At 41.8% G+C, this 16,997-nt stretch overlaps 1 protein-coding gene across 3 annotated transcripts in view; it reads left to right on the top strand.

Moving 5' to 3' along the window:
- The window catches only part of CPED1 (cadherin like and PC-esterase domain containing 1), a 261,484-nt gene that overhangs the window by 235,293 nt on the left and 9,194 nt on the right, over positions 1-16,997 (top strand). For 2 of the 3 annotated variants that reach the window (XM_087860862.1, XM_045792760.2), the window contains 4 exons: positions 5,858-6,078; positions 6,335-6,436; positions 6,850-6,937; positions 10,975-11,121. In XM_087860862.1, the coding sequence (XP_087716988.1) occupies positions 5,858-6,078; positions 6,335-6,436; positions 6,850-6,937; positions 10,975-11,121 (558 nt within the window). The remainder of the gene's footprint in view (positions 1-5,857; positions 6,079-6,334; positions 6,437-6,849; positions 6,938-10,974; positions 11,122-16,997) is intronic. The other variant, XR_006778640.2, reaches the window with a different exon arrangement.

Genomic DNA, 16,997 nt, shown 5'->3' with positions numbered 1-16,997 from the left:
TCTGCAGAGAGGAGGTAATAGAATACAATATTTGCATGTTTAAGTATCACCATTGTTAGTTCCTTCATAACGAATGGAATGAAAATCATTTTATTTGATTTTTCAGTCAAAAATTCCCAATCTTGGTTGCATTTTCACTACTACTAACACTAGTCTTAATACTAACAATACCTCTTGTTATTATTTGTCTCAGGGGCTGATTTTTCCTCAAAGTCTTTTTATGCATTGTGTGGATTATAAATTTAGCCTTTCATATGTTTCATACTTTTATTAATTCACATGTGGAAAAATCTGAATTTAGATTTTAGTTTTTTCCCCAGAAAGACAGCATGTAGGAGAATGTGTAAAGGCTAGCTAAGTGTTCATCAGACTCATTTCTTCCTCTTCCTGGCAAATGTAGCTTGACTACATTTCTCAGTCTCCCTTGAAATTAGGTGCCGCCATATGACAGAGTGGAGCGTGTGAGCAGCAGTGATGTGCCCAGCTGCCAAGGTGGGCCCACGGGCAACCTCACTCCTTCCCTCAGCTGCATATCAATGCCTGCAAAGCTCTTTGCAGCCATCATTGAAGTAGGCATGGTCTAATCATCCAGGGACCCTGGCCCCACCCCACACGTACACCTGCCTGGAATCACCTGGACTGTTTTCCTGAGGGAGAAAAAACTTGCATTGTGTTTAGGCCGTTATACTTTTTGGAGCTCTGTTTGTTATAGCACGTAGCCTACCCCACCTAATACAGGGACTGTATAACATTAAGAAATGGAAACAAAGATCATTAAACCATTTTATGTGTTTTTAATAAGGTGATTTTTAAATAAGCCCCAAGCTTTTATAGAGCCTGGGAGCATGAGATTCTAGGTCCTCTAGTCTCCCACTGATGAGCTGAGGTCCAGCCTCTCAGGACATTTCCAGGCACAGAAGCTTCTGCTCCTCTCCAGAGGGAGGCAGGCCCCCCTCTTGCACCGAAGGACCAGAAGAGGTGCTGCGTGGGAAAATGCCGTTTAGTCTTTGGAATAAAGTTGCCACTGGAATCTGAAATAGGATTCCCATGATTCCCGTGATGGGTTTATTGAACCGACACGTAAGCCATTGTTTCACAAAAGTAGAAATAAAATTTGTTTAAGCTGATTATTTTGATGTGAATTTTCAAAATATTTTTAAACAAAATGGACTTACTGTTATTGCTGCCACCCCTGCTGCTTTTGTGGGGTTTATTATTATTATTATTATTATTATTATTATTATTATTATTATCATCATTGTCATAAAAAGCCAATATATGTTCATTTTGGAAAACAGAATAAACTATCATATCCTCCCCTTCAAAATAACCACGGGTAAATTTCCGTGACCCTTTCTACACATCCACACGCTTTACTTTCACAAACATGCCATCATTACTTATACTCTGATTGCAGTGAGCTTTTTATAAAAGTTAACTGAAATCTTCTCCATCACAGTGTATCTGTATTACAGTATCACTGTTAAAAGATGAAAAGCATTCAAGTGGATGATTATACCTTAATATAAGGGATCTGGTAGGCATTTGTACTGCTTCCAATGTATTTTGCTTTTAAAATATATTGTAATAGACATCCGTAAATATTTCCTAGAGGGTGGAATTCCTTAAAATTTGCCAATTTATACACACAACAGCTAACTTTCCATTCATCCATTTAACACATGAGAACTGACTCCTATGCCAGGCACTATTCTGGAACTTGGGATTCAACAGTTGAAAAGAAAAGATAAAACCTCTCCCTAGTGGTGCTTACGCAGTCATATACGAGAGGGTTCATTTACCTGAGCTCATGAGATTGTAGGAGCTTTTAAAATCTTTGTTATTTTGATAGGGGGGAAAGCTAGCTATTTTGATGTTTTATCACTGACACTGGCAGTTTTATAATTGCTTGCTGGTTAGTTGTATTAATGATCACATTTTTTTTCTGTTAATTGCCTATGCCAGCCGGCACCTGTGCACGCTAGTGTAGGGCAATGATATTCACGGGACAGAAGAATCCTTTACAAGTTGTATGGCCAGTTATGGATATCTGTTATGGAAATTTAGGCCTTTTAAAGTCGACCTTTAAAACAAATTATCTATGAGTTTCTTTTTTGAAAATTCCCCAAATTCAATGATCTAAAAGATACAAAGATTGAAGATTAGCCATGTGACTGGGGGAAAAAAAAAAATCACTCTATTTCCTGATGTTGTTTTTAAATTGCGTATGTGCACTTAAAAGAACTGATCTTTTGAAGTTAGAAATCTTTTAGTTAGGAATACCAATCAACCTCTTATAAAAAGTGCTTTCCCTACAGAACAGGCTGTCTTAAAATCACAACTGCATTTTCATTTTAGTTATAATTTATCATCTCTCTTTTTCATTAGAATAGAAAGGCACTGGGAGAAAACAATTCTTTAAGCAATATTCTTCCCAGAGTCATGTCCACTACTCTTGAAAAATGCTATCTAGTTATTTGCAGTTTAGCACTCGTTTTGCAAATGTTGGTGGTGAGGCTTTCTTCTCCCATCCGCACAGCTCTTATTGGTCTCTAGTCAGGGATGGAGAGGCGAGGGGGGTTCTGCCAGTGTTGGTTTGCTCAGGGTGGTGACCTCTCTTCCGGTTCTCCATCCAGAGCTCCAGTGTCACCAGCAGCCCTGAGAGTCCTGCTGGGGATCTGCAGCAGGCTCACAGGGCAAGAGCTGTGACTGAGACACCCCCCCCGTATTCCCTGACGTTTCCTCTCAACAAGCTAATGAATTTAAAGTGCCTGGCAATGCACTGCAGAGCCCACTGGGCGCCTTCACAAGCACGACTTGCCTTTCCCGTGCCTGCATGCCAGCTCACGTGGGGAGCTTCCTATGTGCCAGGAGCGGGTGTGAAAATCGCACTGATGTTCTCTAAGGTGGTGCTGTTGTTCTCCCCCATTTTACATAAGAGGAGGAAACTTTGGAGCAGTCATAATTTGTCTAAGATTGTCTAGTTAATAAATAACTGTACCTGGGAATTTTGACACGTAGCTCTTTTTGCCTCTGACATTTTTTGTGGGCTGCATCTTTGTATAACCCCACAGAAAAGACCAAATATCTTGAAATGTTCTCTCAGTAACATGCAGCTACTTTGATTTTCCTAACCCCCTGTATCTCTCCCTGTAGACCACAGTACAGACTCCCAACGATCTTACTGGCTGCCCAGAGATACCCTAGGAGGGATTGCCTCTCCGCACCATAATGAAAGGAAACTGTCGGAAAACCCGTAGTGACAGTTCAGTTTAAAAGCTGATCTTAGGGGCGCCTGGGTGGCGCAGTCGTTGAGCGTCTGCCTTCGGCTCAGGGCGTGATCCCAGCATTCTGGGATCGAGCCCCACATCAGGCTCCTCCGTTAGGAGTGTGCTCTCCCTCTTCCACTCCCCCTGCTTGTGTTCCCTCTCTCGCTGGCTGTCTCTGTCAAATAAATAAATAAAATCTTAAAAAAAAAAAAAAAAGCAGCTGATCTTAAAGGTCTTTTACCGGTGTTAAGAGCTGAAATGTGTTCTCACCCATCCAAATTCACAAGTTGAGGTCCTAACTCCCAATACGTCAGAATGAGACTGTCTGTGCAGGTAGGGCCTTTAAAGATGTAATGAAGGTGAAATCAGGTCTTATGGGTGGGCTCTAATCCAGTGAGACTGGTGTCCTCACAAGAAAGAGATTAGGACACAGATGCACATAGAGGAAATTCCATGTGAAGACCACAGAGGGAAGGTGGCCATCTACAAGACAAGAAGAGAGGCCCTCAGAAGAGATCAACCATGCAAATACCTTGATTATGGACCCCAGAATCGTGAAAAAATGAATTTCTGTTGCATAAGCCACCCAGTCTGTGGTCCTCTGTCATGGCAGCCCCAGCAAACTGATACAAAGGGAGCTGGGTAATTACTAGTATCTGAAATTAAGAGCTTTCCAGATTATTCAAGCTTCCCTTTTAAAAATCAGAAATCTAGATGAGAAAAACAAATTGTTATACAGGTTAAATCCAGTAAGAAGAATTTCAAGTGATTTCACAAATTATTTTATCATACTGGAATGTTATCACCCCAGATGGAACTTGACTGAGAGGATCAGTGACTGGGGCCTTGACATCTTAAATTATTCAGTTTAGCTTGAGGATGCTTCTGGTGTTTGATCTGAGGGCAAATCGGAGATGCTTGGGGATTTCTTCACACAGCTAACTGAATACACTTACCATGGAAAGAATGAAATTTACAGATTCTCACTCACTTTGCTGTGCATGGACAAATCCGGCAGTCCTAAGAAATGACAACAATGACTGCTGTTAAAATCAGAGAAGAACAGGTGCATGACTAACAGAAGGAGAAACGCAACACTGAGAGAGAAAACTGAAGGATGAAATAAACGACATTAAAAAGGATTGTCTCTAACAAAAGTCCCTTTGACTTTCAGTTCAATAAATATTTTTAAAGTGTATGCATGGTGGTATGGGGGAAATTAGAATTTAGAAATTAACCCCGACTCTGACCTCAAATATTTCTTGATGTGATATAAGAAAAAAGACACAGACACAAAGAGCCACAATGTCATGTAGTCTTTGATAAAATCTGTAATGGAAATTAAAAATGTAATGAAATCACAGAGGACAGAGAAGGTCATTGGACAAGCCGGGGCATTGGACAAGACCCACTGGGAGAGACGTTTGTTTCTTTGGGGTCTGGAGATTGTGTAGCGTTTACACAGGTGGGGTTGCCAAGGGAGGAGCTTGTGAGGCAGGGGGATTAGCACAAGGGAAACGGAAACCAGATGTTGTGGAGTGCAAATCATGTTCAGCAAAAAAGTAGGAATCTGACCTGCTTACACGAGGGGAAGCATTGAGAGGATGGGGCCATTGACGCTGCACTTGGAGTCAAAGGGCCTAGGTTTGAGTCCTGTGTTCCCCATTTACTAGATTTATGACCTCAATCTCTTTGAGCCTCAAATTCCTCAACTGTGAAATGGAAATAATGACTCAAACCTCACAATTATGATTAGAAGTGAGTGCCCTGTGTGAAATCTCCACCTAGCAGAATCTGATATGCAATAAGAATTCTGCAAATGTTGGCTGAACCCAGTCACATGGGCTTGATTCTATGGAAAATGAAGAGCCAATAAGGTTTTTGAGCATGAACGTGAGAAGACCAGAAGTAGGCATTGGGAAATTTATCCCAGTAATGCTGTGTGTATAGCATGAATTCAAGGGCAGCCATTCCCACAGCTTTGAGGTGATAGGAGCCTGAGGCAGAGCTGCTTTGGAGGGGCGGTGCTGTGAAGGAGGTGATGGTAGGAGTCTTCCAGGACAAATGGTGCTGGGGTCTGCTCCCTGGGACATAGACGGCTGTTCAGAGACTCAGGCTCCAGTCCTGTGGCTCTTTTCTCAATAGCATGACTTCTATTGAGCTGTCTAACCTCTGGATTCCCAGTTTTCTCATCTATGAAATGAAGAGGTTGGAAAACTCTCTACATATTCTTATAGCACCAAAATACCTCATGCCTATTTGAATCAAAAAAATCCGTTAAGCTCGTTAGATGGGAAAGCAAACTGCCTAAGGGAGGTGGAGAAACTGAAGATAACATAAAGCAAAGAGCTTTAAACATGAGTGAGCAGATCAGTGGCTGATAGCATTATGAGGAATATGGAAGAGAGGAAAATGAACAGGTTTGGGGGAGAATATGATGAATGTCATTTCTAACAGCTGAAAGGGCTTTCCTTCAAAGAATTAGACTTGTGGCTTTACGAGCATTCAACCAATGACTTCCTTCGTATTGTCTGTCATACCATGTAAACTTCCAGATTTGAAAGCAAATACTTTTCTTTAATTCATAGATTCTTTTCATTGGAGATTCAACCAACAGAGGAATAATGTACTATCTGATCGAAAGACTAAATGAAACCCTGCAGGAATGGCAGAAGGTGCATGGCACGAAATTCTATCACAACGTCAATGGTGGAAAGACTTTGATCAGTTATTCCTACTATCCACAGTTCTGGATAAGCCCTTCGTTGAGACCAACATTTGAGAAAGCACTCGAACATCTCTTGCAAAGGTACAATGGAACTATTATGGACGGCACAATGCCACAATGGACCAATGTTTTACTGGTGGTCATAATTGTTCCCTGTGTATCAAATGTGCTGAAAAGCTTAAATCCCAAGTAATATGGCTGAAAATGAGTTGGAAATGACAAGGAGGTCCGATCATCAGGATGCTAGATGTGGTTCAATGAAATGTGAGGCACTGCTGAGAAAATGTTGACCATCTGTTTCAAGGCAATATGTGTTGTTTTCCTTTCTGGATTTCAGATCCCGTCCCCTGGAGAACACAGGCCAGACGGTATTGGTTGTCGGTGGTGTTCAGTGGCTCAATTCCAATCACCTACAAATTATTCACAAGGTTTTGAAGAGGTAAGTTTCTGCAACAAGAATTGTCATTAGTATTCTAAGTTAAAAAGAAAAGTCACCCTTGAGGTGACTAAATTTTATCCAAGATTTTATGGAAATCGCAGTTGTATTTAGAACTACATACTTGAAGTCCAATTTAAAATGTTTCAAAATACTTTTTGTATCCAATCACAAGAGAGCTCTTCAGTATCCACATTTATGTTTACTACAGGTAAAAACACACCCACTGACACATAAAACTTTGTCCACACACACACACACAAACCCTTAAATATACCGAATCTATAAAATGGGAATTTAGTCTTATATGCCAATTATCACATCCTAAAAGAATTCCATTGTATTTATTTATGTAGGCACAAACACTGAGAAAAGTAATCAAAGTTTATGACCTCAGAATTCTGATTATTTCTCAGGGAAAATTTACTGAATATCCTTGTGATCATCAAAACTTTGGGAATTGGATTTCATCTCCCAGTGGATGGATTGCATTTCTTGACACAGGTAGGGCCATTCCCTCCAGGCTTCATGAACTTTGTGGTTCCCATAAGGATCTTTGCTGGTGTCTGAAAAAGGACCGACAAGGCACTGTAATAATATTCAGCCGCCTTCATAAAAATCAAAGGAGATAATGTACTTACGGATTAGGATTTCAAATCAGTTATACTTATTCCTGGAAATAAGGAGACCGTATCCCATTAACACGTTGTGAATAATGCTTTGAGCTCATAAGAGAAGAAAGGGGATGCCATGCTATAAAAATTAAAGAACTGCGGGGTAGGTGAGAGAGATTAATCTTTAAGTATCCCCTTACCCCACTAATGTTTCATACACCTTTAAAGACTCATGCTGAAACCACAAGTGAAATTGTCACTATCAATGAGTACTTTGGGAAAGAGTGGCTTCTTTGAAGATGATTTCTGACTGATTGCTTTAAAAAAAAAAAGTCTTTGAAGTAGTATCATTAGTTTTTCTTTTGCTTGGATATTCAGAAATGGGAGGAGTTGGAGGCCTCCAACCAGTTCTTATAAAAAAGAGTAAAGTGGTCTCAAAACTGAATAACAGTCTTAGAAAAGAAAAGAAAGACGACATCCGTAGGTAAGAGAACCAGCTGCTCTTGTTCGAGGAAGAAGAGTTCACGGGTGGGCGGACCGTGTGCCCTGCTCCAGGGAGCTCAGGGGAGACGGGAAGCTGCCCATCTGTATAAACCGAGTGAGATTTGTGCGTGTGTGTCAATGTTGAGCCCTCCTAGCTTTGCCCAGCACAGATGACACAACCCCCTCTCCCTTCTTAAAACATTGCCCGCCTCGGTGCCAGATCGCTGATGCAAAAGCTGGAGAAGTAGAAAGTGGCCAAGTCAAGCCTCCAAATTCAGCCTCTCAGAGGTAGTGTGGGGAGGGAAAAGTCACTTAAGATGAGGTATTTAGCATCTGGGGTAGCTGAAGGGTTGGAGGCTGTTGGCGATTAAATGAGAGTTCCTTTGATAAGGGTTCTGAGTTGCATCTCCTTGACTGTTACTTGAAGGCTACAGTCAAGGTTACAGTTCTTTCTGGGGGACTCTGCTTTGAGCCTCCACTCTACCCTTTGCAGGAATTGGAGTACTTGTGGCCCTACTTACATCTCGGTTCCTCACTCGGAATCAGCTCATCTCCGCAGACAGCAAACATTTCCGCGGCGCTTACTATGTGCCAGATCCTGTGTTGAACAGTATGCGTCCCACCGTGGCTTTGATGATCTCATCAGTCTTCTCAAACTGAATGAAGACAAAAGGTGGGGGGAAGGGGAGGGGAAAGAATAGAACAAAAGAGAAAGGGATAATAGCAAGTGGAGGCAGAAAATGAGGCGGAACTCAATCATACGCTCGCATGGCCACTCAAGAACTTGCCTCCGCTGTTCTCTGTAGACTTGCTATCTGTGCATATGCACGGATGTGCACACACGTGCACGCACACGTGCACACACACGTGCACGCACCGCTACTGAGCTCAGGCCTACGGGGCAAGTTTCAGTTTCTCAAGCACGCCAGGCTCTCAGTCACGTCCAGGTCTTTGAAATCACTGCTCCCTCTTCATGGAACCCACTCTCCCACCACCTGTTCACCTAAACAACTTCCAATTACCCTCCAAGCATTAGCTCACCACTGGGCAGACTTAATTGACACACTAGACTCGATTGGCTGCTCCTGATGGGAGCTCCTCTAAGAGCGTCTTGTGTCTTGTTTATGTCCCTCAACAGATACAATCCTTGGTTTTCTGTCTCCCCTGCTAGACTAATTTCTGTGAGAGCAAGTACTGAGGAGGGAGGGCTGCATTGCTCAGTCTGGTACCCCAAGTGCAAAATGCAATTCTCAGCACATAGTAGACTTGCAAAAAATATCTCACGCAAAAATGAATGAGTGATGCTTCATATGATTTGGCTCCTACCCAGATCACCCCTTTAAGATGGAAACATTCATTCACCTGGGCCACAGGGAGTGTGGCCCAGTGAGGACTCCCACCTGACTCTTGGCAGGAATTGCCTTTTGCTGCCCAGGCCCGACTTGCTGGTCTAGGAGTACCAAGATTCAGCCCCCTTTCCTTAATTTGGGCCATCTTGGAGGGACCAGACGGACTCTAGAACTCCCACTGGGACCCACAAAAGCCTCTCTTAGAACTACATCACTTCTTTATAGGTGTTGATCCCCAAAACACTCTCCTGTTAGCCCCCCTGCATGCAAATTCCCATCTCCGGAGTCTGTTTCCCAGAGAACCAACCTTTCTCTAGAAAACTCTTTTTAGAAACTGCTTACTGTAAAGTTCCATATACCTTTTGTAATTAGACATACTAAAGGTGAGAAAATACTTGTAACTGGACAAGAAGTCTGCAAACAATATTGAGCATCATTGTTCACATGATGGCATCAACTAAATTCACATATGTTCCTTCCCTCTGGATTTCTTCCTTAGGAATTTTTCTATTCACTACTTTTATTTTGGGGGGAACACTCTTCTCTAGATGTCACCTAAAGGTGGGCATGCTAGCACAGTGGAGAAGACAGAAAATCAGACATGGCTGCACCGCTCCTTGTACCTTGCAGTTGGGTCAACAAGGGCAAGTGATTTGTTTTTGCAACTGGGAAATGAAAAGCATTTTTATCTTTTAGAAAGGCAAGAGCAGGTCCCTCCGTCAGTTTGGGTTCTGCAGGAAGCAGACAGCAGACAGAATTAGCAGAGGAAGGGGATGTATTAGGGAGAAGGTCTGGAAAGGGGAAGGGGAAGGTGCTGAGTAGGCAGGAAGAGTTTCAGGCCCAACACTTGAGGCCTATCACTCCGTCTTGCACCAAATATTTTTGGAGGGTCTACTGTATATTGGGCACTGTGGTTGCCTGTAATTGTCTGACATAAAGGGAGCGGGAGAAGGATGGATGACATAGGAAGAGTCTCAGACAACAGGTCAGTCTGAGAAAGTCCTAGCCAAGCTGATGAGGAATCCCAGAGCTAGAGTAGTTAGTGGAGGGGTCCCCCCTCTCAACAGTGCCCCTGACTTAGACTTTCTGCCAAGCACCATCGTGGCTTTGGACATGGTTGGGGAGAAAGGGAAGAATACGATCCAGAGAAGCAGCAGCTGGAGGCTTCAGTCAGTTCTGCTGTTCCCTGAAGCTCACTCCCCTACTCTGCTGCCCCACCTCCATCCAACAGGCAAACCTCTCTCTGGCTGGAACCCTTCCTGAAGGCTGCCCCTGCTCAGCTATTCCCCCTGCCCTACCAGCCCAGAGGCTAGTATATTTACATCCAATAAAGGTCTTAGTAAATGTTTACAAATCTGTTTCTCCTATTAGAATGCAATGTCTTAGGAGCAGGGGCCATGATTTGTTTAGCCTCTATTGCTGTCCCTTAGCACAGAGCTAAGCACAAAACAGATACTAATTAATATTCAATGACTAAATGAATAAGAATCCAAGTAGATGGAGATAGCCTTTGTGATTTTTAAATTTTGACTTTTAAAGTGAGAATTTTAAATATTTTACTGGATCTTTGTGGGAAATAAACCTAATTACTTTTCATAGAAGGATAAGGTCCAAACTGTGTGTCATTCTAGATATTTATGTATTGCCGTTTTATATATACATAAATGTTTGTCTTTATATTTTGAGTAAAACACTGATAAAGTCTTTATATAAGAAAGTCATGTAAAATTAATTCTTTTTCTTGCAGTGGTGCCAATCTGTAAAAACGATATTTACATGATTTCTACCTGAGTTATTAAATCATAAAACAATCCTTTTATTTTTTTAAAGATTTTTTAAATTTATTTATGAGATAGAGACAGCCAGTGAGAGAGGGAACACAAGCAGGGGGAGTGGGAGAGGAAGAAGCAGTCTCACAGCGGAGGAACCTGATGTGGGGCTCGATCCCAGAACGCCGGGATCACGCCCTGAGCCGAAGGCAGACGCTTAACCGCTGTGCCACCCAGGCGCCCCATAAAACAATCCTCTTAATAAAGATTCTCATTCTGATTGAAATTATATTTTAAAATTCCCATTCTTCTGCATTGCAATACAGAGTGAAGTTCAGAATTTATGGAAAGAAAATGTGATTATTCTGGATGCTGCAAAAACATATGGCTACGAAGTGGTTGACACATTTACTATAACGATGGGGCGACACAAAGAGTTTTTGCAGGGGACATGTGGATGCCATTTTCATGAGGTATTTGTGCTGGCTCTTTATTGATTGTAGCTTTTGACTTTTTAAATTTCTCATTGTATCTTTAATTGTATTGTCAGTATTAAAAAACTATGTCAGGAGGAGATCAAATGAGGTATTCAGCATCACTCAGCCAAAGCATGTAGCGATCACAACTGGAGGCTCTATGAAATAAGAAGTTAAAAAAGAATTAGCTTGTGTGTAGACACTTACTGGTCAATGCAAGCAGGAGGAAGGAAACCTGGAGAGCACTTGCCTTGTCTAATAGACTCGGAACCTTCCCATTGGAAATTGTGGCCAACGAAGGCAGCAAAAGTCTTTGGTGGAGCTTGAAAATCAAGACAATTTAATGTGCTAATCTCATGAATGACCTTCCTCCGTTGGTTTATCCAGTGCATTAAACAGGTGGACCTGTGTTTTGAGTATCCCCAACACCCCATGGTGAAAATGATTTTATCTGTGGTCAGTAATATAATAGGCTAAGCTGATAAGGTGATAGCAGAAAATGATTTTATCCTTCCCCCAGCCACCTGAAAGCTGGGCTATAGCCACGGTGTCTCATACCAATTCTAAGGCTCCGCAGACCTCAAAGGACATGAGTTCCGCCTCTCAACATTGGTCTCTCGAAGGCCGCTCTCACTTGGCTTGAAGCAAGGGTGAAGCCACTCCCTCCGAGGGAGGAAGACCGCCAAGCCTTTGGACAACTTCTCACATAGAAATTCTCTCTCTAACTTCAGCTTCATTCCCCTACTCTTTTAATAAGACAAGGGTTTGCAAACTGGATTTTGTCCACACTTTTTCAAGTTTCGCATACATTGTCCAGACATTGCTTTGGTGTATGAGGTGACTTGGCTCCTGTCATGTGCTCTAGATCTCAGGAGATGCTGTTGAAACTACAGTGGACAATGTCTCATTTGATCATTCTGTCAGATATGGGTTCACTCCTTCTTTCTCAAATGCCGCCCCCCCTCTTGTAAACCAGAATGCAGTCACCGGGTTGACTAGGGAAATGACAACATAAGGTTTCTTGGGTCCTGTTTTTCAGCCCTTAAATGACTGTCAGAAACCATTTGGGTCCTCAGGATTTTATGGCTACCCCAAATTTATTGACGCTGCATTGGTTCTTCTGAATGCTCTGTGTTATATTTTGTACATGTAATCGTGTATGACAGCTGCCACCGCGTCTCAGCGAAGTGCGAGCCTGCACCCACAGTGGAGAGCGGGGCCTTTCCAGTTTTGATCTAGTAACTTGAAGCTTGGCCGTGCTGTTGCTCAACAGCTTCTGCGCTGTAGGAGACTGCGTGTCTCTTTCTTTCTTCCACAAAAAAATAGAACACCCTTTGAGTTCCTATCCTATTTGCAAAAAGGCAAGACTTAGAAACACAAGAGCAGGTAGCCTGGAAGAGGAAGAAATAACCTTGCCGCTGAGCCAGCCCAGGATCGGAGTTGGCTGCGAAAACAGGTCGGGGGTTGCCAAAACCCACATAAAATGGGGACTTTGAAAGACAACATACAGATCGGGTTTTTGCCTCTTTTAGAAAAGGTTTGTTTATTTACTTATTTTTATATAATGTGTCTTCAATTAGTATTTTGGGGGAGGGTATCTGTTTTTCTTTTTCATCTTTAGTTGCTCTGGAAGCCTAAAAAGGAGAAGTCTTCCAAAGATTTCCAGCATGGCTCCAATTAAAAACAGAAGATGCCCTTCCCACATGATTGCATTATGTGTGTCTCCTGCCGCAGCGTGAACCAGTGACACTCATAGTCATGGAATTTGAGAACTACAACAAAGACTCTTTGAACTACCAGAACTAGAATACTGGCTTCTAAATATGACCACTAAAGTTATCTTTAATTTCCATAACAATGATTTAAGCATGTCAGGTGAAATTACACCACTTATTTGGCTTTTTAATTATGTGTAATGATCATGTATAAATTGCTTTTTAGGCCCTATTTCTAACGTGTGTTGACTTGGCAACTACCTAGGTATCGTCCAAATTGTCTCAGTTGATTCTGGAGCAGTGTCATCCATGTTGAAGTTTTCTTGTTTGAGCTAAAATACTTCTGGGAGCATTTGCCTTTCCAGTTACACCACAGAATGATAAGTTCATCTTTCTCAACTGGCTCTCTTCATCACAAAGTCTCTAACCCGTTCATCACGTAGGCATAATTGTCACTGAAGTCTTGAACAATATGTACCACTTGTACCTCAGGAAGTTTCTAGTGCTGACACTGATGTTTTATAACCTTTCCAAACTATCACCCAACATCTTAAATCACTGTGAGCTTTGGATAGTGCATTTAGTTATGTGGCCAACATCTATCAGCAAGCTAAAACCTGGGTAGGATACAAAAATATTATCAGCCCAGACCTGGCTGCAGGAGGGGCAAATCCACAACTATGTGATTATTAATTAGCCTACTCAGTTGTACAAACCTTATATGAGATCCCTGTTTTCTGGCTGGTGTACAGCTCTTGACTCAGTCCAAAGGGAAAAAAAAATCCCTTTGGCGTTACTACCCAGCTCTAATAACACAAGTCTCCTTTGATTCTGGCACCACGGAAAGAAGAAAGGATTTTCAGTTCCTTGTCAGAGATGATTTCCCATTTTATTATTTAATTTTAATTATGTAAACAAAAGCTTAGCTGACCTAGAAAAGTTTTCCTTCTCTGTGATGGGCTTGAAGTTTTTCCCTCTCTCCTTCAAACTTGAAAAGTTTATCATAAACACAATGAAGAAAAAAGCCTTTACATTCACCTACCTAAAAAACTGAGGTAACAACTTTCAGAGAAAAAAGAATTGATCCAAATATAGATAGCTTAGATAGCAGATCCCACAATTTATCCACATAGTTATTTTTAATAAATTGGTAATGGCAATTTAATTCAACAAATATTTGAGTGTCTATGTGAGCACTGTACTAACTACTGTAAAATGAGCTAGGAGAACATTTTTTAGGGTTCCCTTCAGTATCTCAAGCTCAACATATCCCCAACATGCAATTCTGTATATTGTAGAACATCAGTTAAAATCAGGGCCTGGGAAAGGTGGGCTACGGCCAGATCATGCTAAGAGCTTAGGCTTTATCCTATAGGTGGTGGAGAGCCAGTGAAAGGTTTTATGGAGAAGGGAGATGGTCACATCTTTGTTTCAAATAGGTAAGTCTGATAATATTGAGGGAGAAAGACAGAAAGAGGACTGAGTCTGGAAGAGAAGTTAGGAGACGTTTTCAGAAGTCAGGTGAGAGATAATAAAAGCTTGCCCAAACCAGGACAGAGACTGCAAGCACAAGGGAGGAGACAAATACAAGCCCTATGTTAAAAGTAAAATCTGTAGATCTTATCTGCAGCATGGGGGTGTAGAAAGAATCAAAGACGACTCCTAACTTGGGCGATGGATTAGAGCTGAACCAGAAATTGAGTCAGGGAATGACTGAGAAGGGACCGGCTCAGGGGAAAGACGATGATTCCGTTTCGAACATGTTGTGTTGGAGATGCCCGTGGGGCATCCAGGTGGAGATATCTCACAGGCAGTTGGCTCTACGAGTCTGAAGCTCGAGGGGCAGGGTGCGGCTAGAGATAAAAGATTGGAAGTCATCCAAAAACAGGCAATAGTTGCAACAATGAAAATAGATCATCCAGAGAAAGTGAGTAGAGTTAGAGGAGCTGAGGAAGGAGCTCTTGGAGTTTGCAGAAATAGGAGCATTTGAATTTAGAGAATAAACTGATAAAGGAAAACTCTAGTAGAGCGGGGTGCCGTGGAAAGCCAAAAAGTGAAAATTTGTAAGGAGAGATCAAAACAGCATTACTGCTGTCAAATGTAATGGATAGATTTATTAAGATAAGGATTTTTAAATAGTCATTGATTTGGCATTGAGAAGGCCCTTTCTGATCATTAACAGTAATTCCTGTAAAATATTGGGGGCATGAATTAAACTACAATAGATTGAAGAGGTATAAGAAATGAGAAAAGAAGGCTGGTAAAGCTTTTCAACAAGTGAAAACGAGAAAGAAAGATACTGGATTTAGAAAAGAAAGTGGTCTAGGGGCAGTTTATAGGAGAAACTACTTTTCATGTTCATGGGCAGAAAGGGAATAATCAAGACTAATGGATACATAAGGAATACAGGAGGGCATAAGAGGAAGGTCTTTGATAATGTGGGGAAGAGCAAGTCAAGGAGGCTGGAAATAGTTGGTAGGGTGCTGGTAAATGAACGAGGTTGGTTGCGGGTCTTCTTCTCTACCATTTACTTGCCCTAGACTTCTGCAATATTTTCATCTCAGAAGTTTCACTTTCAACGACTCAAATTCATTCTTCATGTCCCCGCCAGGGTGTTTCTGTGGTCCCAATCCAATGTTGTCATTCAATACCTTTCAGTGGCCCTATCACTAAAGAGGGGTTACAGAAGCTTTCACTGCCTACCAGTCCTAAAACCCTTTTGGGGGAAAGTGATTCTAGACAGTTTTTTTCTGTGCAAAAAATAATTAATGCTCAGTCCATTATCTGCAAGAATTCTAGCTTTTTCTGCCAGATGATTAGATTACAAATCGTTGACTGCTGAGAATGCATTCATGAGCCCCCAGGGAGCCCAGCCTTTTCTGGGATGGTTTGGTAGAAGTTCCTGTTCCAAAGGAAGCAGCCTTTGTTGAATGGTGGTAACACCAATTACACCAGGGTCTCTCTCTTAAAAAGGATAATTAAATGACGAGAGTGTCAGTCCCTCTATGCTAACTAGTATGATGACCCCAGGAGGCAGCTGTACACGGCAGCCTCTGAAGTACTGACACCTAGGATGTCAGCATGCCTAAGAAAGAGATGTTGATCCATAAGTATTTCATGTTTTTTGCAATAAACCCTCATTTCGGGGGGTTTTAATACGAAGGTTTAAGAATCAAGCTAGGATGGACTCTTAACTGCCTTGATTAGCATTCCCTACTTTATGTTTTGGTGTTCTAGCCTAGTGAAAACAGGATCTGTGGTTTGGGAAACTCTGTATACTCCTCTACTGTAAAGATTCTCAAATAATATTAGTATTTTAAATGATCCAAAAAGCCCTCATGGCAAAAAAACTGTTTAGCTTCATTTGACCCAGTTTTTCCCAAACATTTTTGACCACAGAACCACTTTCCTTTCTTTTAATAACAGCTATTAACACCTCACTAAACACACTTTGGAAAAACTAGCATAGAGGATAAGGTCAAAAATCATGCATGGAGTACAGATTAAATGTGGCAGAATGACCACAAGCATTTATCTTCTCTTCCACTTGAAACTCCACCAAAAGACTTTAAAGACATGAAGCTATTCACCACTGCTCCCCACTAAAAAAAAGACAGAATAAGAAATAACTCATAACAGACAAGAAATCTGAATTCATTCTAAGGAGTTTAACTTAGCCTACAAAGGAATTACAGTGTAAAATGAGAGAGAGGAGAATCGCCAATTGGAGGTGAAGCACACTTGCCCGCAGATCCTCTGAATGGTCCAGGCCTGAAGGAAGTGGGTGTAGAAGAAGGCAAGGCTGAGACACAGGTCAGAAAATGATTGCTTCAAAGTCTGGATGCAAAATTGGTGGAACCCTCACCCCACCACGTGCAGCCAAGAACGTATGTCCATATATAAGATTTCTTTTAAAACTGAACATCAAAAATTGGACTCAGAAACAAAGGTAGAGAAAAGAACAAATTAATCTAGAGGCTGAAATCAGAAAAATGAAAGTGAAAGTTGGCACCTAAACGGCGGAGCCCTTCTCCCCAGACCCTCTGGAATACCAGCAGACCAACAGACGGGCATGCACCCTCAGACAAGCAGCTAGAGGGCTCTTCTGACAAGAGATTGAGTGGCCCTGTGGAAGCTCTCCTTTCAAAGGCCCCAGTA

The sequence above is a fragment of the Ursus americanus genome, chromosome 3 (assembly GCF_024610735.1).
Source record: "Ursus americanus isolate L20-20 chromosome 3, mUrsAme1.1.p, whole genome shotgun sequence".
Taxonomy (NCBI): Eukaryota; Metazoa; Chordata; class Mammalia; order Carnivora; family Ursidae; genus Ursus; species Ursus americanus.
The sequence above is the reverse complement of the archived record's forward strand: the minus strand, read 5'-3'. Positions and strand labels throughout refer to the sequence as shown.